Genomic DNA, 27,403 nt, shown 5'->3' on the forward strand with positions numbered 1-27,403 from the left:
AAAAGGGGAAGATGTGTTCAACACTAATGGCCTCCAGGTCTGTTAAGCAGAGAACACAAATGTCAAACAGTGTGTATATTGTGGTCTTTTCAGTGTGTTTTGAAAGACAATAACACATGTATAACTGGGAAAAGACACAGAAATTGCTTATAATTATGGGTTATCTTTGGGGAGCTACAGAAACTAAAAGGTTTTAAACCTTCCAGCAATGAGTAACCTGTTGTGCACAACTGTTCGTTGTACAACTGCATTTGGTCCTTAAAAAGGAGGCGGCTGTAGAGCCGTTGGGCGGCGGCGGGTCAGGCTCCGCGCCGCCCGTTTGGTGCAGTCCCCGCCGACAGCCCGGAGAAGGCGTCTTCCGCCCGAGCCCTGGAAGCCCGCGGCCGCCCCTCCCGGCGGAGCCCGCCGCCCCTCTAGCCCCGCCCCGGCCCCGCCCTTGCCCCTCCCCATTGGTCTGCCGCTGCGCCGCCGCGTCCAATCGCAGCGCTTTGCGCCAAATTTGAATCGCTGTTTTCATTTGAATCGGGCGAACTGCAGCGGGCGGCTTTCCGCGCCCGCGCCGCCAACGCCGGGCGCCTCGGGGACGTGCTGGGAGGGACAGCCGGTCGCCGGCGAGGGGGACGGCGGGGGCAGCGGGGGTCGCGGCCGCGGCAGAGGCGGGCACGGGCCCGCGGGCTGAGTCCCGGACCCCGCAGCGCGGGCGGGAGGTGGGTGCAGGCGAGCAGGTCGAGGGCTCCGCACCGCGCGGACTTGGCGCCTGGACGCGCGGCGGGCCCACCGGTGGCGTGAGGGCGAGTCGTCCTGGGTGAGTCGTGGCGCCGCGGGGGAGCGGAGCGGGCAGCAGCCGCGGAGACCTCTCCAGGCTCTGCGGGAACCCGCGCCGGGAGCGCGGCCCGGACCCGGCTCGGTCTGGGCTCGGGCTCGTGGTCTCGGTGGGAACTCCCAGGAGACAAGACCCTGGCGGGCGGCGTCCTGACCGCGGGTCCTTCGGGGTGCTGGGTGCGGGAGGGCGTCCTGGGGGACAGCCCAGGGCCGGGCTGGGGCTCCTGCAGCAGTCAGATGAGGTGTGGGCCGGGTGGCAGGGGCACGGGGGATTGCACAAACAATCCCAGTCGGTCACTTACAAGTGGCTTCTTACTTAGCTCCGTTTTCAGAGTAACACCCCCCCCCCCCGTGTTCTATTTTTGTTGTTTTATCCAGTGACCTATTCCTGCAGTGGAAGAGTTGCTTGTAAGTTTGCTTCAGCCAACCTTTTGATGCCTGACCTTCCTATACGGATTGTACTCAAATTCTTGGTTAGAAAATGGGTCCTACCGGACACCTTGTTACCATCAAAAGGAGCGGGGTCGACGGCCCCCACTTTCCTCTGAGTCTCAGCACCTGCTTGTTTGGAAGGTGAGCCCTGCGCACTGCCCGGACCATTTAGCTTGAACGACCTGAATTTCCTAATCACAGATTAACAGACTGGAAACAGGGCTCTGGGAGTAGTTCCTGCCCTCACATTTGCTATGGATTTTCCTATGCATTGTCAACTTGAAGTGGTGGTTTATTACAAAAAGAATTTTGAAAACAATGTTTATATATTAACTGGTTTCTAATCAAATGTTAAAGTTGATCTGATAAACATCTGTAAATGGAGAAAAATATAGATGATTCTCAAGTCCTGATTCACTTCCGGCAGTCTTTAGAAAACAACTGTGTTTATCTGAAATCCCTTCAAATGTGGCATTCACTGGTTACTGGGGGATACTAGAGCAAATGGAGGAAGGAGGCTCCTATATGGCTTGCTGGTGTTTGGGGAAAAATGAACACCGGAGGGAAAGTCCTCCTAGTGTTTTGAGAACTTCTCTCTTGTCTTCATAAGTGTGGTTCCCCTGGAACAGGCCACATTACTAATTGCACCCCTTCTCATTTTCTAACACTGTCTTTACAAGGATAGATCGGTCACCCCGATCCTGTGCTGCTATGTTCCACCCCAGCTCAGACATTCCACGCTCTTGCTCACTTTGGTGCTTTTAGCCAGTTTGAGCTTTAGGACTGGAATGTTCTCTGTCCTCCTATGTGAGTGATTCCTTTCCAGCTTCTAGATGTGTTTCAATGTGACCTGAAAAGGAGCCTTGAATGGACGTCTTCATTGTCTTTCCTAACGCCACACATGGTGATGAGTCTCTGGTTTGTCTTCCCACTGTTAAGCCCCAACAACAGGACTGTGTGGTTAATGATTATGTCCCCAGTGCCTGGTGTGGGGTGCGGCATGTAAGAGGTGATCAGTGCTCAGCACTCCGGTAAGTGTCCAGGGGAACTGTGGCCGGAGAATGGACAGACTAGCAGTGTTTCTCAAGTGAGGGCCAACTTGACCCCCAGGAGACATTTGTCCATGTCTCCATGTGGGAGGCTCATGCCACTGGCATCAGCGAGCCAAGGTCAGGGATGGTGCTACATTTCCTACAATGTACAGGGCAGCCCCCACTGTAAAGAATTATCTGGCCTGGACTATCAACAGCACCTCGGCCGGGAACCACCATACACACATCTGTAGTGATCCTAGGGGGCAGTCTCCTGCCCAATACATTCTCAGTTCTAAGGAGATAATCTCTTTCACTTGGTGGAATATTCTGATACCTAAAAACCAAATTCTCTTCTTTGATTTCAAGTAGCTGTTCCCTTACCGTAGCTTCTTTCTAAAGAAATATATAGAGGGTGCCAAAAACATGTATATACATTTTAAGAGATGTTATCTATGTAGCAGTAGTTCGCCACAATCAGAAGTGTCTGGACGCTGATAGTAACCACTTTGAGCACCTCTTGTAATTGCAGAAGTCAAATGTGACTATATATTGTTACAATTTTGAACACTCTGAAATATGTATACATTTTTTTGTCGCTGTGTGTGTGTGTGTGTGTGTCTGTGTAACATTTTGGTATCAAATGGCAGTAATTCTGGTTATTATACAACAGTGATTGATTAACTATATTTTTGTGCGAGATTTTGTAATTCATGTTTGGCCATTGGACATGGGTAGGAAGACATAGACTCTAGAGGTTCATACTGACAACAGAGAGGAGAGTATATACTTGTTCAAACTTATAATGGGAACACTGGAGCCGCACTAAGGACCTCTGGCAAGTTTCTGTGGGTTTGGGAAGTCACCCTCCCAGTGCTTCCTGCTGAGGTTAGCTTTTTGTGAAAACAGAAGTTGAATCTAGAGAATGTTTTATCGTTGCTTGCAGATTAATATTTTTAGTAATAAGAAACTGGGGAATCTATCAGTTAATAGAGTAGAGTTTTAAAAGCCACAATAAATAGCTCATAAGTAATGAGATTTTACTGTGGGCAAGGCAAACGACAGATGTGCACAAGTCATTGAGTCATTTGAAGAATACCATGATATAGGTGCCAATGTAATTCTCTTTGTATTTGAAGAAACTGAGGCACAGAGCAGTTCTGGCATAAAATACAGCACTTTTGGTGATGAGTAAACCTTCAAATATACATTTGTGTACATTACAAATGAATGTACACAAACCTTTTTATAGACGAAAAAGCATGAGTATTAAAAGTAGTTCTCATTCTCCAAACTAACGTAAAACACTCTTACATTGAGGGTGCCAAAAAACATGTATACACATGACTTGTATACATCTTTTGTTATTGGTATATATTGAGTATTAGAATTTTAATACAGTTTTTTCCTTGCTTAAAACGTGTATACATTTTTTTGGCACCCTCTGTAGTTAGGTCTTATAAGCACAGACATTTTAGTAAAAGGCAATCAATTTATATTCTAATATTATTTTGAAGTACTGTACGTTTTAAAGATTTATATAGTTGCTTATACAATACTTGTAAAAATTATTTGCAAAATTCAAAGATCACTTACATTACCCAGTTTGTCATTCCTCTGTCATATTTATAGATCAAACATATAGCCAAGTGCTGTTTTTTGATGTAACATTTTAAAATATTGCAACCTAAAAAAAATCTTAATTTTTTTCAATTAAGGGGTGTCGAATGTGACATTCGTATCCAGCTTCCTGTAGTGTCGACACAGCATTGCAAAATTGAAATCAAAGATCAGAAGGTAAATGGGTTTTTGGAAGACTATTTTCAAAGACTACTCTCTACTTTTAATCTATTTATTACCTATTTCCCCCCTTCTTTCTACTCGTAGGCAATATTGTTTAATATTAGTGCCACGTATCCAACACAGCTGAATGGATCTGCAATTGATGAGCCCGTGCAACTAAAACATGGAGATGTGATAACTATTATTGATCGTTCTTTCAGGTAGGTCAAAACTGACTAGACTGCAAAGAATGCTTTTCTGATTCACCACGAACCAGCTTTGCCCATCACCTGTGATCCTTCTTTAACGCGAGGGAATATCCGTGTTGGAACTTGTCCTTCCCCACGCTACTTAATGTAAAGTCGTACCGACATATGGGGCGTATGTGGGCCAGTTCAAGGATCTGAGCACAGATCACTGTGCCAACCAAGGGTGACCTGGTCCTAAAGGAGTTGCATTTGGTTGTGTTGTGAACCTGCATACAGTTTTTAGTTGTTTTTCATTGTAAAGTAAAATATACTCATCAAGAAAGATACAAAATGAGATGAAGTGAACAGCCCTGTTATGGGGTTCACATGTCATGTGATCCTCACATGTTATGGGCTGACTGGTGACCCCAACGTTCATGTTGTAAAGCCCTAACCCCCACTACCTAAGAATGTGACTGTATTTGGAGTTAGGGCCTCAAAAGAGGTGATGGAGTTCAAAGGAGGCGTTAGAGAGGGCCTGGATCCAGTCTGCCTGATGTCCTTCTAAGAAGAGGAGATGAGGACACAGAGAAGCCAGGAACCAGTTGCTCTGAGGGACGACCTTGTGAAAAGGTGGCAAGAAGCAAGGCACAGAAAGCCAGCCCTGCCAGCACCTTGCCCTTGGACGTCCAGCCTGCCGGAGAGTGAGACAATAAGTTTCTGTTGTCCAAGGCACCCAGTGTGAGACGTTTTGTTATGATGGCCGTAGCAAACTAATCCACCCCCTAAGCTTCATTGGAATATTTCCAGAGGCTGCTTTCATGCGTCTTCTAATCGCTGCTTCTTTCTCTCACCAAGTAAATCACGAGTGTGGCTTTCTGATCGCATAAAAGTGTCTCACTCCGTAAGCCTGCATCCCTAACCACTACAGTTTTGTCAGCCTCTATTGACTCCATAAATTTGAAATCACAAAGTGCGTATTCGTAACTGACTTCTGCTTTTGTGGTGGTAAGATTCAGAGCCCAGATGTCTCACTGCATAGTATTTCACTAGAATAATGTATACAGTTACAACATGGTGGTCTAAAGTTTATTCCTTCTGGATGGACGTTTAAGGAATTTCCAGTTTTTGAAATGAGTCAGGGCTTGCTTTATGATCAGATATGGTTAATAGTTTCTACTAATCTTTCCTGTGTGTTTGAAAAGAATGTACTCTCTAGCCGCTGGGGGCAGTGTTTTTCTATGTCCATTGATTCAAATTTCTAACTAGAATCAGTCAGTTTCCTCCTGATTCTTAGTTACCCAGACAGGTAAGTTAAAATCACTCACTGAGTAGTTCTTTTTTTTCTTTTTGTTTTTCAGCTCTGTCAGTTTTTGCTTCCTATACTAGAGGCTATGATTGGGTGGGTGAAGCTTTCTCATTTTGAAATATCCTGTGCCTTTAGTAATGGCTTTCGATCAGTGATTGCATACTATATATTTTTCTATCACATAATTTCAACTTTTCATAATCCTTCAGGATTAGGTTGTCTCTTGGAAGCCAGTGTTAGATGCACTTTTGTTTGTAATTGGTTTTCTCCTGACAGGTTGAGCCTTTTATCATTAAAAAATGTGCTTGGCCTCTGAACAATTTTTATCTTAAAGTCTATTTCGTCTGCTGTTAGTATAGCCTCTCCAGCTCTGTTCTGCTTGCTGTTTGCATGGTTTGTCATTTGCTTTCATCCTTTTTATTTCATCCTATTTGGGTCTAAATTATGTCTCTTGTGGAAACATATAGTCGGGTCATTTTTTTTCATCCCTTCTGCTGAATGGGACTCCATCTTCATTACTGCCTTCATTTGTATTAAATAGATACTTCCAAATGTATCATTTGGACATCCTGGTCATTCCTCTTTCTGGGCTTTTTGTGGATTTGCCTTTATTTTTAAACGGTATTTTTGTTGACTAGAGACTTCTAGGTAGGAAGTATTTGATGTGGAATGGAGATCAGGACTGTATCCCCCACATGAGATGTTGTTCAAACTGAGATGATTTAAGATTGAATCCCTCCCATAACAACCAGGAAGTGGATCTCAGCAGGAGGGGGTCGCCCAAGACCTGCTCCATGAGAAACAATTCTTGATGCCCTGCTGCTCCTGCTCCGACTCGGGGCCTCCAAATTCACACCATGCCATTTCACTGAGGTGCCCGAGTCCGCCTGCATTTTAAAAGGTCCTGTGAATCCATACCTGAGGTCTGTGAGGGCAACGATGTCTCTTGCTTAATATCTGCTGCCCCCTAAATTGGGCCTGTCTTTATTCAGATACAGATGGAATACGTGGGAAACTAAAGGGGTGACCGTAGTGATCTTAAGTGAAAGTGAGCACTGTACTTCTTAGAGTGATGTCACATGGTGGTTAGGGCGTCAGACGCCACCGGCTTCCTGGTTCACCCTCCCAGTCATCAGATGATTTCCGTGAATATCAACTAGCGGAACCCCGATTCTGCTCTCGAATGCAGTAGGGCTACACACAGGAGGTACTCGGAACTGTTGGATTACACAGGCTAGTCAGTGTTCAGAAAGGAATCGGTTCTCCGACCTTGGGCACTGGTGTTCCGAAACAAACTTGAGGCAGCTTCTCTGAGTAGATCAGTATAAAAATACTTTCTTCACTCTAACCTTATTTCTAGGAATAAGGTAACGTCTGGAATAAAACCTGAAGTTTGTTCCTTGCTCCTTAGACGTTAATCGGATACTCAGGCTTTGTTATCGGTGACAGATCTGTGGTCTGAATACGTGTCTGTCATTCTGTGCACTTCAGGTATGAAGACGGAAGTCATCAGAATGGAAGCAAGTCAACTGCATTTCCCGGACAAAGACATGAACAGGTGATGGGGGGAGGGGTACCCAACAGTTGCATGATGATAGGAAATCAATTATATGCACGTTGGTGAGTGGTTTCTCCCAAGGGAAGATGATATATCTTAAGCACGTGTTATTCTGTAGTTGTGCTCGGCCCCCTCAAACATTCCCCATGGAAGACCATGAGCCCACCGTTACAAGGTCCAGCGGGCGTGCTGGGTGTGTTCCCTGTGCCCCGAGGGGACCATGCCATAGGTGCAGTTCTGTGGCTGTGCCCTGAGTGTCCCCCAGCCAGGAGCACACAGGCCGACGCGGGCCTCAATCCACCCACAGGTCCTGCAGCCCATTCTGGTGAACCCGAGTATAGTCAGTCATTCTGTACCTTGGGTAGGGTCACAGATAATGAGTGTAGGTGATGTCTAATTTTAATCTTGGTTCTTCCTTCATATGATGGCAAGAAAGAAGTTTGAGGAAGTTGTAAAAACTCACCGTGATTCAGTTTAAACGATTTTCAGCTTCAAGTTTGTTTCTTACTCCATCACTGTATTTTTAAAAATCAGCTAAGAAATACTTGAATTAGGAGTACTAGCATCTGCATGTCTTGGGCTCTTCTCAGTCACTAAAAGTCATATAAGAACAATTTGGTGAAGAAGATCGTCACTAGGAAGAGTATTTTAATAAGTCTGACTGTTGGTGCTGGAAAAGGCATCTAAATCACCACTCTCATTTTGCCAATTTGCAGGCGTCTCCGCGTCAGGTCTCAACGTCTGGCTTGTATTCAGACCCTGGTGAGTAGTTCTGGATCCTACAAGGTCAGTTCTCTGTAGTATTATGGCAAGGAAGGGATAAGAACACGTGTGTTCTATATCCAGGCTGGCAGAAGTTAGGAGGTTGTGTGATTTAGCTTGACAAACATAGGCAGACACCCGAGGTGACTTTTTTCCAATTGATGTGTGGGACACTGGGTTTACTGGTGAGCCCACGTGTAAACCAATAGTCTTGCTCAGTTGTCTGCTGAATTCTGAGTAGATTAATAGCATTTGATGTCTTACGTTGGTCATAGGAGGCTAATGTGATTGATTCAGTTGGACCACAATACTAGTATCAGAATTCTGTTATTACACATTTTGAGCGTTAAGTAATTTGCAGGTAAAGTGAAAAGCTAGGTTATAAGACAGTTTGATACGGTTTTAAAATGTGAATACTGCACACGTTAATTATTGAGAATCTTGAACTTCTGTTTCTTATTTCATGACTCACTGTCAAGATGGGAAAGTTCAAGATCCCAAGGCCTGTTCAAAACTCACTGAAGAAAGTGTTTCAGGAAGGCCGCTGGCCCACGTGTGGGAGGACAGAGCGGCCCCGACGGTCTCACACGCCTCAGAAGAGCCTGTTGCCAGGGAAACACCCAGTGTCCATCTCTCACGTCTTCCAGGAGACGCCGGCGGAGAGGCAGCGGGTCCCACCGCTGGAGATGCTAAGGGCCTTTCCAGCGTGCCGGCCCTGGGCGGGCATGGACAATTGCCGTCCTTTCCGTCTGTGCAGTGTGTTGAGAATAGTGAGGAGAATGAATCTCCCTTTAGGGAGCTTTATGAGTCCATGAAGGAAAAGTTAGACAGGAGATCAGAGAAAGAAAATGTGCTACGGAGTCGTAGAAAATCAGGATCCCGGGGTCACTGCGTCGCAGCAAATGAGAGTGCTGCTGGTTTACAGGGCGAGGCCCCAAGGCCAGTGTCCCCGAAGGCCAGGCGGACCTCCGGCCGCAGCGCTCACAGCAAGGCAGACCCCGCCTCGGGAGCACAGGAAGGTGACAAGGAGAAGGGGACGCCTGAGGGGCCTGTTCGGACGCCCAAGGTCACCGTGAGTCCCAGCGCTCCCCGCAGGGAGGCCACGGAGCCCGGGACCCCGGGACCGCGTTCGCAGCCGAGGTTCACCCCGAAACGTCGGAGCGGCGGCCCGCGTGTTGTCAACGGGGAGGAGCCGGTGACTCCGGCCGAAAGCGGAGGAAGCTCCCGGGCCCATAACGGGACGCCTCTGCCTCGGAAGCCCTTGGCTGGAAACCAAACACCCGCTCAACCTGAAAATGCCGATCATGTCGGAAACACCCCGGGAAACGTCCTGTCCAGGAAGAGGCGGAGGAGCAGCAGCGTGCCTGCGAATGTAGACGCTCTTATGCTAGAAACAGGAACGCAGAAGCAGACGGCGTGGGCTCCGCTGCCCGTTCCCGGGGACAGGAAGGTGCCCGCCGGCGCCCCCGCGGGACAGAGGGGTCCCGGCTCGCCAGGCCTTCGCTCGCCCGACGTCAGCAGCTTGGGCGACTCCACCAGTAAGTTTATGAAACTGTAAATTTATTCCCCCCCAGAAGTGCGCGTCTACCTTGGGTATGGCGATACATTAACGAGGCCGTCCTTTTTCCCATAACCATTCGCTCTGGGGTAGAGAAGCCACATGGCACGAAGGGGACAATGCGACAGCGGTGTTCACTGCCCACTCTGAGAGCCCCGCCCTGAAGACCTGGATGACCAGGACAGGCAGTGACAGGAGGTGCAGGTTGTTAGGGAAGGGTGTGGGGGCAGCGGGTGGTGTCTAAGGAGGCCGTGGTCCAAACACAGTTGATTCTCCTGTTGCATCTCGAACAACACAGACAATTGCATAACCACTTTGCACAGGAGGGTTGATTCTGAACAAGTGTCTGTCCTGGGAGTTTGATCCTCTAGAGAGATTAAGGCATCAGAAAGCCCTTGGAAATCTTTTCTTACAGGCCGGCCCTCAGGTATCGACACCGCTCTCAGGGTCTGGCACCGGCAGTTTCTTAGGAAACCCCGCACCGTGCCAGGCTGTGCTGCACAGGAGCACCCACGGCACAGGTGCTTTTATCTCCCCTTTGTAAACGGGGAAACGGACAACCGAATGTCAGGCAGTGGGTGGCAGCGGGAGGGCCTGGTAGCCGCTGGGCGTGCTGCACTTTGCACGCTCTCCCGGTGTCGCATGCAGTTCGCCACTGTCGGGGCTCAGCCCGTGCAGGGCTCTGCAGTGCGGAGCCGCGCGGCTCAGAAATTGCACTCCGGACATCCGTCACAATGACCCTACCCGAATCACGAGGGGCGAGTCCCTCGGCCAAGGATTTGTGTTGACGGGTGGTGCTAAGATGTGTCGTGGTTTTGGGGTCGTATGAACTGCCCGGGAGTCGTCGGCAGCCTCAGCTCGTCCTGCTCTCGGGGTGGGTCCGGGTGAGGCCCGGGTGGGAGGTTCTCTCCAGGGCCTGCTAAAGCCTCCGCCTCCATCCGCCCTTGCGGCTCATTGAGCGCCTCTGGTTCGGGCCAATCCCTTTATTAAGCTACGTCAAGCTGGGTTTTTCAACGTTGTAAGGAAACGTCGTTGTACTGTCCATTTGGGACGTGAGGTTTGGGTGCTCTGACCCCGAACTTTCATGAGCTGTTGAGGCAGCGCTGGCTTCATCAGCTGACCAGAGTGAAAGTACACTGTCCTGCTTAGGGGTCAATGAGTTTTACCACTGGTTTGTCTTCAATAGCAACTTGAAACAGGTCGTAAGTACAGGTGTGTTTTTCTCATTCCCCTTGTTTGTATCCATTACTTTAGATATGATTGAGGGCATGCCCTTGAAGAGAAGACGGGTCTCCTTTGGTGGCCATCTGAGACCTGAGTTATTTGATGAAAACCTACCTCCCAATACACCTCTCAAGAGAGGTGAAACACCCATGAAAAGAAGGTCTCTTGTAACCCACACTGCAACAACTGTCCTGAAGAAAATCATCAAGGTACGTTTAATAGCTTCTCTTCTCCCATCTGGGGACTCACATCCTTGTTCCTCACAGGAGTAGAATTACAATTAAGACCTCTTCTTCCTAATAAAAAAGGAAAAGTGAAAAATCTAAATAAGAGCTCATTGACTTAGGTATTAGAAAACGAGAACCTGGCTTCCTTCTTCACCACCACCAACAGTGGTGGAGCACAGGTGAGCCCGTAGGGTGTTGTGATTTCCTGCAGAGGCTGCCTGCCAGCCGCTTACAGGGCCAGAGGTCACGCTGGGGTTATAGTAAAAACCAATTGAAAAGAATCCGGGGACATCATGACACACAACCGTAAGGTGGTTGTTTTTTCTTTTAGAATTATAAGATGAAAGGGGGACACCTATGATTTTCACTGTCAGCTATTTCACACTTAATCGGCGCCCCTGGGCTGTGTGGTCCTGATACTAGATCTCTAGATACTAGATACTAGATCCGTCAGCTCACCTTCCTCAGAGGGTCTGGGTCGTCTTTCATTCCTTTTCATTGCCAAACTAGCAAGGAGTGTCTGGCTTCCTTCCCGTCTTACACTGGCTCCCACAGGTGAGCAGGCCTCCTTTTGTAGACAGTGAAGGTGGCTACACACCCACGGATGCTGTTTCCTTGGGTTCAGATCAGACCACTCACCTCTCCTTCAGAAATTCCTCCCATCTTTCCATCTGAAATTCCCCAATCAAGACATGTTTGCTGCTTTTGCCTCTTTCTCCCTCCTTAAGTGAAGGGGACAGACTCCAACCTCTACCTTCCACAGATAGTGCCTGAAATGTTTTGGTGCTTCAACATGTAAACAGCTAAAATTCTGCACTGCGTGGGGCGTAAACATTCACCCCAGAGGTATGATATTTGTGGTAAGGTTTCTCAAGAACATTTAAATTTTATCAGGAACAGTCTCAACCATCTGGAAAAGAAGAATCTTCTTCAGAAACCCATTTAGGAGTGACTGCACAAAATGTGTTTCGGAGCTCCCCAGCTCGTAATCCTGTGAAAACTCCAGCTGGAAATGACAAACGCCGGAGGTCCTCCGAGCCATCTTCCGCCTCCACTGGTGGCACGTCTCCACAGCGGACAGAGACTCCTAAGAGGGGAGGCAGGAGAAGCAGCAGCGGACCTTCCAGGAGAACGTCCGTGGATCGAAGCCAGCAGGAAATCTTACAGCTGATTCATTCCAAGAGGAGGAGTGGCGCCTCTGAGGCCAACTTGATCGGTTAGTGTCATATTAGCAAGTGTGTTTTAAGGGGAGTTTTCTCAATGCTAGTTTGGGAAAGTTTCAACCTATTTTCCTTTTGGCAGTGGCAAAATCATGGGCGGATGTGGTAAAACTTAGTGCCAAACAAACACAAACTAAAGTCGTTAAGCACGGCCCACGGAGACAGCTGAACAAAAGACAAAGGAGAATTAATACTCCAAAGGTATGTGTTCCCATGTGAAGTGCTCTTTTACACCAGATATTTAAAATGGTGTTAAGCGTGGCTTTGTGCTTTGACGTTTTGTTGCTCTCCTGATTTTTTTCCAGAAGCCTACAAGCAGTGTTCACAATCAATTTAGCACAGGCCACGCAAACTCTCCCTGTACCATCGTAGTAGGCAAAGCTCACATCGAAAAAGTAAACGTGCCTGCTCGGCCCTACAGAATGCTCAACAACTTCGTGTTCAACCAAAAAATCGACTTTAATGAAGACTTTTCAGGTAAAACATAGCCTTGGCTCTCAGAAACCAGAGCCCTTCGAGCCTCCTGCGTGTGAAGTGTGGGTGAGTGCTGTGGTTGTCTATTTGCTGTGAGTGGGTCGGGAGAATAAACACCAGTCAACCTCCTGCCGTCACGATGGTCAAGGAAGAGAAAGGTGGCTCGGAAAACAAGAACAGCCCCTGATGGTTTGGGGCTCACGTGTCCTGCAGGAAGCAGGTGTGAGCGGTAACTGCACGTCTGCCCTTCAGAGCAGCACAGGCTGGAAGGTGCTCTATGGTGCTCTATGGTCCCCTGCATTTAAGCCAACCGATTGCCCCAGAGTTGGGGCAATTGGGTTGAGCAGTATTTTGCTTCTTCCAGATTTCCTTTCCTTCCTTGTAGCTTCATTGTTGTTGTGGAACCAAAGCCTGTGAAAAGGTTTCATTTAGGCATGGAGAGCTGAGCCAGTGTTGCCATTTTCAGTAAAAGTGGGATGTGACTTGCTTATGGTTGTCCCAGATTGGAACCATGGCAAGAACCCAGGGCCTGCATTTCACGCTATGGAATTTGACCAGTGGTTTTTCTACTTTGGACACTTGTGGAGGGTGGTGAGAATGGAGTCCATTGGATGGAATCTTGTATTTATTTTCTCGTAGATTTTAAGATGGAAGAGTTGTTGTTTGCCTGTGTATAACCCACATAGGGTACCCTCCAGTTAGAGTCATGTTTGGTTCAATGCATTTAGCTTTTTAAAAAAACAACAGGATTATAGAACAGTGGTAACCAAAGGTTTGATAGCAAGCTCCATGAGTAAGAAAATGTTGAGCATATAGCACCCAATATGCAGCTATATGCCTATCTGAGTGACCTTGTAAATTACATGCATGTATGAGTGTTCTAATATATGTTATAAAGCACTGAAAACAAATCCTCAAAAATATTTTAAGATAAAGTAGAATTTACATACTCAGTACTCGGGACAGTGGATTTTTTCAGTGTTCCTTTAAGACACTTGCGTAGAGAGTCAAGAATGTCCACCCCTTGGTGTGATAACTTTCAAAACAAAACATCAACATGGGCCGAAGACTAAATCCTGGGTATTTTAAGCAAGGCCTGAACGGTGCAGAGGTATTTTTCAGGGAGTTGACTGGTTTGGGAGCCTTCAGAACGGGCTTCCCAAACACAATCTGTAGACAGGTGCCCGACAGTGTTTTGATCCATCAATGGCAGAATGAGAAGGTAAGGAGAACATGGGATAATACGAGTTGTTCAGAAAGTTAAACCTTCCATTTAAAGTATTGAATGGTTCTTTCTTTTCTTTTTTCTTTTGTTTAGTTTTTAATTAAATTTATTGAGGTGACAATGGTGAGTAAAATTACACAGGTTTCAAGTGTACGATTCTGTAATAAAGCATCTGTATATCACATTGTATGCTCACCACCCAGAGTCAGTTCTCCTTCCATCACTGTACATTTGATACTCTTTACCCTTTTCTATGGTTCTTTCTTTTCTGAGCTTATGCTGCTACTAATTTTTGGTATTAAAAGATGCTGCTATTATTACTTGACATACTAAAAATGGGCAGCCCTATGCCTTTTTAAAAAATTTGGGGACATTTTATTTCTTCATAAACTCCAGAGTTGCATAAGCTAGGACTTTCTGAAGTCAATACAAGAGCATTGGGTCTCTGGACGCCTGCAGGGGAGGCACCTGGAGGGCCTCCCCATCCTCCAACCAGTGCTTACCACGTTGGGAGACTGCAGACAACTCCCTTAGTTTGATTTTCCTTCCAAGAGGAAAGGCAAAGAACAGGACATAAAAGATTCTAATTTCCCATTGCCCTCTTTGAACAAAATGAGTTTATTATTAATGCTTCACCCTCTTCTACGAGACTCGCCCCCCCCCCCACTAGGAATGCTAGGGAGTGATTGCTTTGTTGTGTGATTGTGTGATGACTGGCATGGTTGTTTGCATATGTGAGTGATGTGTTAATGGCTTTTCCAATATTTTCACATAACAGGGCTAACTGAGATGTTCAAGACACCAGCAAAAGAGAAGCCACCAGTGAGAAGCCTATGTCCCATCACTTTTTCAAATTCAGAGGATTTGCATAGAGTACCTAAGCCAGAAGAAAAACCTCTGCTATGCACTCCAGAAAATTATGGTTGGTTTATTCCCCCCCCAGCACTTTAATGTCTACAATAGCAACTGTAGATGGTATTATTTTTTGACAACAGATATTGTATTATTTCTCTACAATAGATAACTCCTGGTAAAATACCTTTTTCAGCTTCTCTGTTGTATTTTTAGGGGAAATTCCTATCAGCAGCTGAACTAGCATTGGCATTCACTGACTTGCATAAAAGAATATTCCTTTAATAATCAAACAACCTGTGTACACTATTGCCTTCTTTATTTAGTGTAAGAGGCCGATAAGCTGAAAGTGTAATATCTCATCATACTTACATGTAAATTACAAAGAGAAAGATGATATGCACACACTGTGCAGTTATTCCAGCTAATCTGGATGGGAGTTATGTCTCAGTGTGAGTGTGACATGGGATGTGAGAATCTTTCTTACTCTCTTTACCGAGTTCTTGCCGAGCGAACACCTTGCTACACTGAAGATTTTTCCTGTCACTAAAAAGTAGATGTTTCCTGTGTAATCTGGACCCTAAGTGGATTAAGTATAAGCATGTTATTGCACTGGTGGTTCAAAAGAAGAAACAGGTGTTTCTCATGTTTGAAGAAAACAATGTCAGTGTTGAGGTCACTGAGACATGGTATGGCAGCCTTCAAGGCACCCTTGTTAAGGAATGTCTTTGTTTTATCTAATCCTGTAGATCCTAACTACTTATGTGTGAACCTAGTATATGTTACCAGATAACATTGTTCTTAAGCATGCATGGGTGATATATAAGACAGATTTATGGCCACATAAGCAGTCCTCCTATTTTTAGTCAGGTGGATAGGTTGAATTATTGGCTCTTACACAATATTTCATGAGGATAAAATATCAAACTGGAACAACACAGTGAACAGAATATATTTATCATGTATATTTTTATTTCTTATAGGAGACAATGCTTTCCCCAGTACTCAGAGTGTACCAGAACAGACGTCCGATAAAAGGTCTGCCAGCCTGGACTTAAGACCACACTGTTTTGTAGTAAATGAAAATATGAAAACTCTGCTATCTGAGGCAGAGCCTCCAAAGGTGGAATTCAGTACAAACAAGTTCAGAAAGTCCATGGAGCTCAGAAATACACAGGTGCCAGGTGCAGAGTGTGAGAACAAAGATGAAGAGGCCAACGCTGCTGAAAATATCTTGGGAAGACATCTGAGGAAAACCCGAGAAGAGAAACTAGAGGAAGAGATGAAGGAAAGTGAAAGAACCTTTGAAACATGTAAGAAAAACATCGAATCAAAAGAAAATTCTGAAAAGATGATAACCGTGAAGAGGTCAAGAAGATCTTCAGAGATGAAATATGCACAAAAAGCAGACCTAACCACCCCCAAGAAATTGCAAGAGATAGAACCTAAGAAAGAACTGGTGGACATCCATAGCTTTGGAACACCAGGTCACACCAAGGAATCAGTGGATGTGGAAAACCGATCTGCCGTGATGAACTGTAAATCTCCAGAACCAGACTCAGTGAGCACGCCAGTCAAGATGAACGTACGGATCAAGACACCTTCCCAGAAAGTGAATGTAGGACAGCTGTCAGCACTTGGGAGGTCCACACAGACCCCAGGGGAAACCACACACTCACACAGAGAACAAGTAGGTGATGACAAAATCATCGAATTATTGAAGGAAACTCCCGAACAGAAATCGGACCCTACAGAAAATGTAACAGGAAACAGGAGGAGGTCAAGAACACCCAAGAAAAAGGTCCAACCCCTAGAAGACCTGGCCGGATTCAGAGAGCTCTTCCAAACACCAAATCGCTCAGTGGAACCAGTGGTAGATGACAAAATCACCAAAATACTCCACAAATCTCCAAAACCAGAGCCAGTGATCATGTCAGGAGATGATAAAGACATTAGAGCTTTTAAGGAAACTCCAGAACAGAAACTGGACTCAGCAGAAAATGTAACTGGAAGCAGGAAGAGACCAAGAACACCCAAGAGAAAGGTCCAACCCCTAGAAGACCTGGCTGGATTCAAAGAGCTCTTCCAAACCCCAACTTACTCAGTGGAACCAGTGGTTGATGACGAAACCACCAAAATAGCCCACAAATCTCCAAAACCAGAGCAAGTAAGCATGCCAGGTGATGATAAAGACATCGGAGAATTTAATGAAACTCCAGAACAGAAACTGGACTCAGCAGAAAATGTAACTGGAAGCAGGAAGAGACCAAGAACACCCAAGAGAAAGGTCCAACCCCTAGAAGACATGGCTGGATTTAAAGAGCTCTTCCAAACACCAAAACATACAGTGGAAGCAGTGACTGATGACAGAACCACCAAAATACCCCACAAATCTCCAAAACCAGAGCCAGTGTTCACACCAAGAGATGATAAAGATATTAGAGCTTTTAAGGAAACTCCAGAACAGAAACTGGATTTAGCAGAAAATGTAACTGGAAGCAAGAAGAGACCAAGAACACCCAAGAGAAAGGTCCAACCCCTAGAAGACATAGCTGGACTCAAAGAGCTCTTCCAAACACCAAAACGCACAATGGAACCAGTGACTGATGACAGAACCACCAAAATACCCCACAAATCTCCAAAACCAGAGCTAGTAAGCATGCCAGGTGATGATGAAGACATCAGAGAATTTAATGAAACCCCAGAACAGAATCTGGATTTAGCAGAAAATGTAACTGGAAACAAGAAGAGACCAAGAACACCCAAGAGAAAGGTCCAACCTCTAGAAGACATGGCTGGATTTAAAGAGCTCTTCCAAACACCAAAACATACAGTGGAAGCAGTGACTGATGACAGAACAAGCAAAATACCCCACAAATCTCCAAAACCAGAGCCAGTGTTCACACCAGGAGATGATAAAGATATTAGAGCTTTTAAGGAAACTCCAGAACAGAAACTGGATTTAGCAGAAAATGTAACTGGAAGCAGGAAGAGACCAAGAACACCCAAGAGAAAGGTCCAACTCCTAGAAGACATGGCTGGATTTAAAGAGCTCTTCCAAACACCAAATCGCTCAATGGAACCAGAGGTTGATGACAAAACCAAAGTATTCTGCCAATCTACACAACAAGAACCAGTCGCCATATCCAGCAGCATGCCCAGACAACTGAGGACACCTCCCCAGAAGGTGTCTGGGGAGGAAGATGTGTCAGCACTCAGGAAGTCCACACCGACACCAGGGGGAACCATGGGCTCACCCAGGGACCCAGTAGGTGATGATAAAGTCATCAAATTCTTTAAGGAAACTCCAGAACAGAAACTGGACTCAGCAGAAAATGTAACTGGAAGCAGGACGAGACCAAGAACACCCAAGAGAAAGGTCCAACCTCTAGAAGACATGGCTGGATTTAAAGAGCTCTTCCAAACACCAAATCGCTCAATGGAACCAGAGGTTGATGACAAAACCAAAGTATTCTGCCAATCTACACAACCAGAACCAGTCGCCATATCCAGCAGCATGCCCAGACAACTGAGGACACCTCCCCAGAAGGTGTCTGGGGAGGAAGATGTGTCAGCACTCAGGAAGTCCACACCGACACCAGGGGGAACCATGGGCTCACCCAGGGACCCAGTAGGTGATGATAAAGTCATCAAATTCTTTAAGGAAACTCCAGAACAGAAACTGGACTCAGCAGAAAATGTAACTGGAAGCAGGACGAGACCAAGAACACCCAAGAGAAAGGTCCAACCTCTAGAAGACATGGCTGGATTTAAAGAGCTCTTCCAAACACCAAAACATACAGTGGAAGCAGTGACTGATGACAGAACCACCAAAATACCCCACAAATCTCCAAAACCAGAGCGAGTAAGCATGCCAGGTGATGATAAAGACATAAGAGAATTTAATGAAACTCCAGAACAGAAACTGGACTCAGCAGAAAATGTAACTGGAAGCAGGAAGAGGCCAAGAACTCCCAAGAGAAAGGTCCAACCCCTAGAAGACATGGCCGGTTTCAGAGAGCTCTTCCAAACACCAAAACGCACAGTGGAACCAGTGGTTGATGACAAAACCACCAAAATACTCCACAAATCTCCAAAACCAGAGCCAGTGAGCACGCTAGGTGATGATAAAGACATTAAAGCTTTTAAGGAAACTCCAGAACAAAAACTGGACTCAGCAGAAAATGTAACTGGAAGCAGGAAGAGGGCAAGAACACCCAAGAGAAAAGTCCAACCCCTAGAAGACATGGCAGGATTCAAAGAGCTCTTCCAAACCCCCAAATGCACAGTGGAACCAGTAACCGATGACAAAACCAAAATACCCTGCGAGTCTCCACAAGCAGAAGCAGTCATGCCAATAGGTAGAAAGAGCTGTCTCAAGGCACCTCCCCGGAAAGCAGACATAGAAGTGGAGACTTTATTGCTCAGGAAGCCCACACGGATGTCACGGAAAACCACACGCTCACGCAGAGAACCAGAGGGTGATGAGAAAGACATCACAGTGTTTAAGGAAAGTGCAGTGCAGAAACCGGACCCTGCAAACAACATGACTAGAAGCAAGAGAAAGCCAAGAATACCTAAGGAAAACACCCAACCCCTAGAAGATCTGGTTGGCCTCAAAGAGCCCTTCCAAACACCAAATCACACAGTGGAACCAGTAACCGATGACAAAACCAAAATACCCTGCGAGTCTCCACCAGCAGAAGCAGTCATGCCAATAGGTAGAAAGAGCTGTCTCAAGGCACCTCCCGGGAAAGCGAACATAGAAGTGGAGACTTTATCGCTCAGGAAGCCCACACGGGCGTCACGGAAAACTACACGCTCACGCAGAGAACCAGAGGGTGATGAGAAAGACGTCACGGTATTTAAGGAAAGTGCAGTACAGAAACCAGACCCTGTAAAAAATGTAACTAGAAGCAAGAGAAAGCCAAGAACACCTGAGGAAAAGGCCCAACCTCTAGAAGACCTGGCTGGCCTCGAAGAGCCCTTCCAAACACCAAATCACACAGTGGAACCGGTAACCGATGACAAAACCAAAATACCCTGCGAGTCTCCACCAGCAGAAGCAGTCATGCCAATAGGTAGAAAGAGCTGTCTCAAGGCACCTCCCGGGAAAGCGAACATAGGAGTGGAGGCTTCGTTGCTCAGGAAGCCCACACGGGCGTCACGGAAAACTACACGCTCACGCAGAGAACCAGAGGGTGATGAGAAAGACGTGACGGTATTTAAGGAAAGTGCAGTACAGAAACCGGACCCTGCAAACAACGTGACTAGAAGCAAGAGAAAGCCAAGAACACCTGAGGAAGACTCTCAACCCCTAGAAGACCTGGCTGGCCTCGAAGAGCCCTTCCAAACCTCAGATCACACAGACAAACCAGTGACTGTTGTCAAAACCACTAGGACTCGCCGCCAGTCTTCACAACCAGGACCAGGCATCCTGCCAGCAGGCAAGAGACAGCTCAAGGCAGCTCCAGGGAAAGCGAACGGGGAGAAAGAGCCGACAGCGCTCAGAAAGCCCACACGGACGGGGAGAAGCACACGCGCTCATAGAGAATCAGTAGGTGGTCATCAAGACGTCATTGTGTGTGAGGGCACGGCAAAGCCAAAACGGGGCCCTGCAGAGAACGCAACGGGCAGCAAGCGTCTGCTAAGAACACGGAAGGAAAAGGCCCTGCCCCTGGAAGTCCCAGCTGGCTGCCCAGAGCTCCTCCAAACCGCAGACCCGGAGGAACACGGCAATGACACTGAGAATGTTAAGAGGACTACAACGCAAACACCAGACAGAAGAGACCCTGTGAAAACATCCAGAAGAGTCCTCAGAGCCCCTCATGTAAAGCCCATGGGCAACCTGGCAAGCAGCAGAGACCCTGTAAGGTCACCAAGTGAAAGCAGCGTTTCCCAGTGCCCCAAGAGGAAGCGTGGAAAAGAGGGGACTGTCACAGGAAGGGAGAGGCTGGGTTCTGCGACATGTGCACAGGAGACTGCCCCGGAGACGCCACTGCAGAAGAGGCAGAGGACAGCTCCCAGAGAGAGATGTGAACCGCCTGCACCCTTGATCACAAAGAAGAAAAGTCGGAGGGTTTGGGCAGGAAGGACTGAACCCGTGGAAGAGCTGTCCAGCAACAGCATGAAAACTAAAACTCAGGAACAGAAAGCAGAAGCCGTGGCCTCGCCCGCTAAGGTAATGGTAGATGTCTCATAATCATTAGTTGTCATTTTGGATGGCTGTTCTCCATTTCCAGGTAATATTTGATATAGATTGTGTGTAACCTGAATTTATATGGACATCCCTTCCCAAAGGGGTCCGCCGTGAACACAGTGCGTAACTGCAGACCCTCCTGAAGAGCCTGTTTGGGGCTTTACAGAGAACAGACTCATTTGGGGAAATAACAAGCCCAAATTATCACTCCAGAGTTTGAGATGTTCCTCGGGAACTGAATGAGTACTGTTCGTCTTCAAAGGTGTGAGGCATCGTGCAGAAAAAACGTGGGCAGCTCAGCCTGTGTCGTTCAGACCACAACCAGGAGTGCGAGCAGAAGTAGAATGTGTGTCAATGTCTAAACAGTTAGAATGCTATACGTAGGGTCCTGAGAAGAATGTAACTGTCACCTGTAGAGATTGTTGGAGAGAGGTTACTACTGCATGGAGAGACGTTTGTAAACTTCCAGAAATTGAGATTTTCCTGTTCTGCTTTAGCAGTGACTGTTAACACGTGAGGAGGACCTCATTTACTGCCTGAATAAAATGGCATTTTTCCATAATGCCCCTCTAATGCTTGTTAGAACCAGATTTGACATATACAACATTGTGACTGAAATTTTTATTGAATTCCTTATTTATGGTTTATCGGTAGAGGTGACGACATCTCCATAGGAACAAAGTGAAATTCTTAGATTACTAGAATCTTAGAAAGTTAATGTGAAATATTCAGACGAGTTCCCCTTTGAGTGACTTTTTTCTTCATGTTGAAGTTTGAGCTTTGTTATTATGCATTATTGGCATTTTGTGGTTGTCTCTTGACTTTTTAGGGAATATCCCTACGCTCCAGACCCCCAAATAAAACCAATGGGGCAGAGCAGCGAAGACCTGAGTTTCTTGAATCAGCAGACAAGACTAACGTAAAGAGGAATGAAAAGAAGGCCCCGAATACCTCCCAAAAGGTGAAGCTTCAACATCTAGAAGATGGAGCCAAGAATTCTACATCTGGGGGCCAAGTCCGTGAAAGGAGAATGTGCTTGAGATCTGGAAGACAGAGTACGAAGCACTTGTCAGACGTGACCGAGGAGAACGCATGGGAGAAAAGTGTGGAAATCCGTGTGATGAAGAAAACTCGGGAAGAGAAAGAAGGATCCAAACGTTCAGACTCCGTGGGTTTGAGACCCAAAAAGATGACAGTCTGTCCTACCGGGGACACTTTGGAGAAGGCATCCAAACAGAGAGTCACTCGGAGTGTCAAGAGATCTACCGAAAATATTAAAAAGGCAAGTAATTGACTGATTCTCTTTTGAATGAGCATAGAATGCTTCAATATAATCTCTGCCCCATGTTGCAAAAGCAAAGAAAACCATTATGTATCACAACACGCTGCCAGCTCCCAGTTAGACTAACTCACAAAGCAGGACTCTAAAGTGAGTCTTTTATGTTTTGTAGCTGTGTTTAGTTAGATCTGCCTTGGGAATTCCCATTTCCAGGAGTAAATTCACATTATGAAGACACCGTTCAGGAAGAACAGAGGCTTATCTTGTTAATACTTTCTGACTGCTTATTACATACCCCGTACTAACATTCTAGGCAGATGTCTTCCGTCTCCTGTCGGTTCAACAGAACTTACTAAAGCAGAAAGGTGGTCCTGTCTGGATCTCCAAGGGGCTCCTTTGAAAAGCTAAGTGAATGAAAGGCAGGTGTGTCCCTACACCACCCAGGTCTTACTGTTAAGAGTTCCGGTTAAGAGCTGCAGTTCCACAGGAAATGCTGTGTCCTCTCTCAAATCAGATACTCCGAGTTAAGGTACGGGCAGTGCTACTAAAATGTCCCATTCAGCCACACGTGAGCTGTGTAGGATCACCGAGTAAATCCCAAAGCATGATGCAGTTCAGTGTTCTGGGCAGTATTTGGTTTTGCTAGTTTAAGGGAGGGAGGTTGAACAGTCCCCTTGTGGTGAGTGGGATACGTTTGCTTCTTAGCACCCATTGGGGACGGTGCTGGGGGGCCAGTGCTCTGACAACCTCCTGTGTGAACTGACTGCTTGCCCAGTGGTCGTCTGGTGCGCTGCCAACTGCAGAGGCAGGAGACGCGTTTACTGTTGTTGGAATAATGCGATGGCAGCTGCATCCGTTCACATCCAGGGCCCCAGTGAAAGTCCCGCCCCTTAGAGTCATGAGTGAACAGGTACAGAGCAGGTGACTGGCCCCAAAGCCAGGATGATGCATCCCTCCCCAGCCCTTTATTAGCTTGTGGATTTACCGTTCTGTCGTCATCTGCAAGCGGATTTCACACTTTCCTGCCTTCTGAGAGAGGACACTGCTTCTGTTGGACCTTTTCCTGAGAGTTCAGTCACCTGACAACGTTGTGCTGCCCTGTAATGAGGTGACACTAGTCAGTATTCAAGTATTTCAGGTCGTTTGCATTCAAACTCAGCTATAGATGTTTTAATTCTTGCCCTTTGGGTTTTCTGACCCCCATCCCCACCCCCCCCCAGTATTACAGATCACTTGATAAAGTCAGTGGTGGGAGCTGCTTCTAAAGTGCCCCAGCCACAAGCCACAATGAGCCTTTTCGGATGGGGTGTTGGGCTGGGGGCCTGTGAAGCAGCAGCTCAGACACCTGGCCGCTCACCTGGGAGGCAGGGGCAGCCCCCGAGGCTTTGGGGGGCTGGTTCTGAAAAGGCAGGTCATCCTTGGTTTTTAGATTTTATTGAAATGTCTGGATGGATGAGCTTCCATCCCTCAATTCCCCTTGGAGCTCACACAGCAGGTGGCCTCAGGTGACACTCAATATTGACCACTGTCCTCTTCACACACCTAGGTTGTTTAGAAGACCCAACAATCTCTTCCTCCTCATTCTATATTTGAATTTGCTTTTTCTGAGTGGTATTTTTTAATTAGTAAAAATCGGTGTATTTGGGTAGAAATTATTTTTTTAATTGTATATTAACTTAGGTTACAAGCTTTTCTATCAAAAGATAAAATGGTTACGTTTAAAAAACCAAATAGTAAAAGCAGCTTAAAGAACAAAAGTAACTTTCACAGGATATATTTAAAAACTCATTTCCAACCTCAAAATTCATTTTCCCTAGTAAGGATTTGGGTTTTTGTAGAGTTGGTTACAAAAATCGTTCTTTTAAATGACTTAAAAGTTGTATTTTTCTTCCCAAACAGGAGGATGACAATGCATGCATCAAGAAATTAAGAACCAGAAGGCACCGGGGCGGTGAAGATATTTAGTTAAGAAGTTTAATAGGGGAAAAAAAGTAGTAAATTTAGTGCTAAGTTCTAATACAACGTTTGCTGTAAATTTAAAAAGGAGTTCTGTAAATAATGCTTTTCTGAGTGTTTAAGGGCACCAAGCTTAAAAATTTCTGGCTCTCAGTAGTCTATTCAGAGCCCCCATAAGGAGCTTAATGATAAAAATTTAAGACTGGGGTGGGTTGGGGGGCGGTGGGATGGAGTGGGGTGGGGGGATGGGCTGGAGTGGGATGGGGGGTAGGATGGGGTGGGAGTTTGGGCCGAGGTATGGGCTTCACCTTTGCTGGGTGAAGCCCTGAAGCAGGTCCCTCCCAGTGGGTCCCCATTCCCCAGGCTCTAGCACTTGCTTTGTAAATACTCAGTGTTTGTCCTTGTTCCCATGGGAATCTGAAAGGCAGGGGCATTTCTTCCTCATACCCCACCCTGGGCAGCCACTCAGGAAACTAGGGATGGACAAATGTACAGATAAATGGCGCTTACGAGCTGCATTTTGAATGAGGGAGGCGTCTATATGGCCCACACACTAGGGCCGTTGGTCGTCTGCGTCCTTGGGATCCTTATCACTTAAGGGAATGAAAGTGTGATTTGGACGATGGCTTGTGACCCCATCTTCAGGGTACAGAGGTTACCACATTTGAGGACTGCCTAGTGACTTGCCTTGGTCACTTTAAGAATATTTGTCTAAACTAGGCCTGCTGTCCTCTGAGAAGACACCTGCCCACTCATCGGCCAGGGCGCCGCTCGATTCTGTAACCCCCCCTTAGCTTGTCGTGCCTTCCCATCATTTCACTTTCTGAGCTTTCTGCTGGATCTGCTTCCACCTGTGCTTTTCCTGACCACCTGTCACCCTACTTAGTGCCCAGCACTGCGCATTGCCTGGAAGCAACACAAGCCATCCTAAAGCGAGGCCATTTCTGACAGTGGCAGAGCACAGGGGCCTTCGCCCGAAATGCCAATCTTACTTGCCAGCCAGCACCTCCTACGTCTTGCTTCCGTTTCAGACCCATGAGTACAGCTAGCTGCTGGGCCTGTCCACTTTTATGTTCCACTGTCCTTTTGTCCCTGTGTTTTCTAAGTCAGAAAATCGCACACCTTCCATCCAGTCACCTGTGTGGAATCCTGCCCATTTACCTGCCTTGCCAGGTTAAGGTGAGGATGGAAGACAAGAAAGGGTGGCTGTCCCCTAAACAGTGAGCTTCAGAGACAGGCGGTGCTCCCGTGTCTGGTGTGGAGCCGGGTTCACATAAAAATAAACATTTGCTGAATGAAAGTACGAATCTTGGCGTGTCTGAATCAATGGTAGTTGCTTTTGGTATTTTGGCTGCCACAGTGGAGGTCTGTAGAGTGTTGCCTAAGATTCTGACCATTAAAGAACGTCCAGCCTAAGAACAAGTCTTGTAAGAGTTTATCTGAGCCAAACTGACAATGGCTGGGAAGCAAACTCTCAATGAATTAAGAAAATGCTCGGGAGAATGGCAGTTTTGCAGCTTACTTTATACATTAGAATCAAAGGAGGAGACAAGGAGGGTTACATGAAATCCATGGGTCGTAGATGAAGGGGGTGGTAGAAAGCAAGTGGGGAAATCTCTGGGATTGGATAAGATGCAAAATGAGAGACACAGACTTCTTTTGCATTGGTGGGTACGGTACAGTTAAGTATAATTTATGTTGCATAGAGATGGTATTCCGGAACAAGATAACGAGGGGTTCTGTGGCCTCTGCTCTGGTGGGAGGTTGTACCCTGAGAGGTCTGAAAAAGATTACTCTGACATTTCAAAGGTATGTTATCTCAGATGCAAAAAGACAATAGACAGGCCGACCTTTGTCCAGGAAGCTACAGGCTTGGGCTGTAACTGTCATGACCCACTTTTACTTAGGAATTTTTATATTCAGACCATCCTATGTGGTTACTGTCGGTCTGAGTTTGTAAGGCCCGCCATGCAGGCCTCCCCTGAACTTGTCAGGTTTAGTGTGTGGCCCCTTTTTCATCCATAATTCTAAGGAAAAGTGACAGGTTGAGGGAAGGCTTTAGGATGGGGATGGGTGCCACAGGGAAGGTGACAGTAGAGCTGGGTCAGGAAGAGGGTGGGATACTGGTGAACGGAAGGGGGAGTATAGGAAATGCAGCCTCATCAGTAAAGATACTTTATTTGAAGGTATAAGTCAGAAGGTGTCATTCAGGTAGGCAAAATTCAACAAAATGAAACTAGGATTTCTCTATGATTAAGTTCTGCCAACACTTCCGATTTAGTAGTAATTAGGAACCAGTCATAGAAAAATTTCAATTAGCCGTATGCCTGGGGAATGGAGTATACTAGTTAATTAAAAAACCCTTTAGGGTTCAATTCCAACCAAAAATATCACTGAACTATATCAGTACATTTGCTCACCTTTGTGAGTACAGTACTTCAACAGTATAATAAGGGTGGTTTTCATTGTACAGGCTTTGTAGGTGCTGGATTAGAAGAGCTCATTCAAGGGCTACACAAGTGTTTAAATAAAACATATCCACAGGATACAGCCTTCATTTAGCATTTTCTGGGGGAAAGCATCAGACAAATATTAACCATTCAACCAGGCTAATGTGTTTGAGAACAGGCCGCAGGAGTTACCTATTTGCTGTGTGGTCTGGTAACTTCTCTGAGTCTCAGGTTCTAAGTAACAGCCGTGATGGAACCCTCTTGGTAACTGGAACTCAATTTACTGTTCTGCTTCCAAGCTTCTGATCCCGCTGCCACAGCCTCCATGACTTGCTTCATTTAAATTCTGTACCAGTCCACTGGGGCCTGCCTTAGGCAAGATTCACCCCCCACACAAACACTCATGCACACACTCACTGGGGGGGGGGGGCTGTCACACAGCACAGGTGAGGTGCCACTTATCTAAGGGAAGTGCAGACCCATGAGGAAAACCCAACAATTGAAGGGCCCACAAAAGCAAACTGCATTTCACTGCAGGTGATTTTTTTTTTTTTTTTGGAGAGGGGGATAAAAGGTTTTCAAATCATCCCATTTTAACATATATAACGAGGCTCATCCAATTCATTAAATACAAGTAATAAGATGAGTTTGCTTAAATCCCACACTAGGCCCAGAATACCGGGAAGAGGAATCTGCTGCGAGGGGTATGGAAGGCAGAAAGGACAGAGCTAAAGTGGGGGACACCAGAGCCATACGGAGGTGCCAAGGGCCGCCTCATAGACTGTTAGATTTAGAAGGAAAAGCAACATTACAAGGACTCCTTGGTTCCTCCTGAATGTGGACTTGAAGCTGACG

General features: G+C 46.5%; 1 protein-coding gene across 1 annotated transcript; it reads left to right on the top strand.

Moving 5' to 3' along the window:
* Positions 1–1,303: 1,303 nt before the first annotated feature.
* Positions 1,304–27,112, top strand: MKI67 (marker of proliferation Ki-67; the record flags this gene model as incomplete). The annotated part of the gene is made up of 14 exons (XM_081073998.1): positions 1,304–1,395; positions 4,004–4,082; positions 4,173–4,288; positions 7,056–7,122; positions 7,839–7,884; positions 8,364–9,422; positions 10,697–10,875; positions 11,788–12,109; positions 12,196–12,314; positions 12,419–12,590; positions 14,591–14,734; positions 15,648–20,845; positions 21,693–22,145; positions 24,042–27,112. The coding sequence occupies 14 exons, from the start codon at positions 1,304–1,306 to the stop codon at positions 24,105–24,107; spliced, it is 8,112 nt and encodes a 2,703-aa protein (XP_080930124.1). The 3' UTR covers positions 24,108–27,112.
* Between the last annotated feature and the right edge of the window lie 291 nt (positions 27,113–27,403).

Source organism: Rhinolophus hipposideros, assembly GCF_964194185.1.
Source record: "Rhinolophus hipposideros genome assembly, chromosome: 15".
NCBI classification, from domain to species: domain Eukaryota; kingdom Metazoa; phylum Chordata; class Mammalia; order Chiroptera; family Rhinolophidae; genus Rhinolophus; species Rhinolophus hipposideros.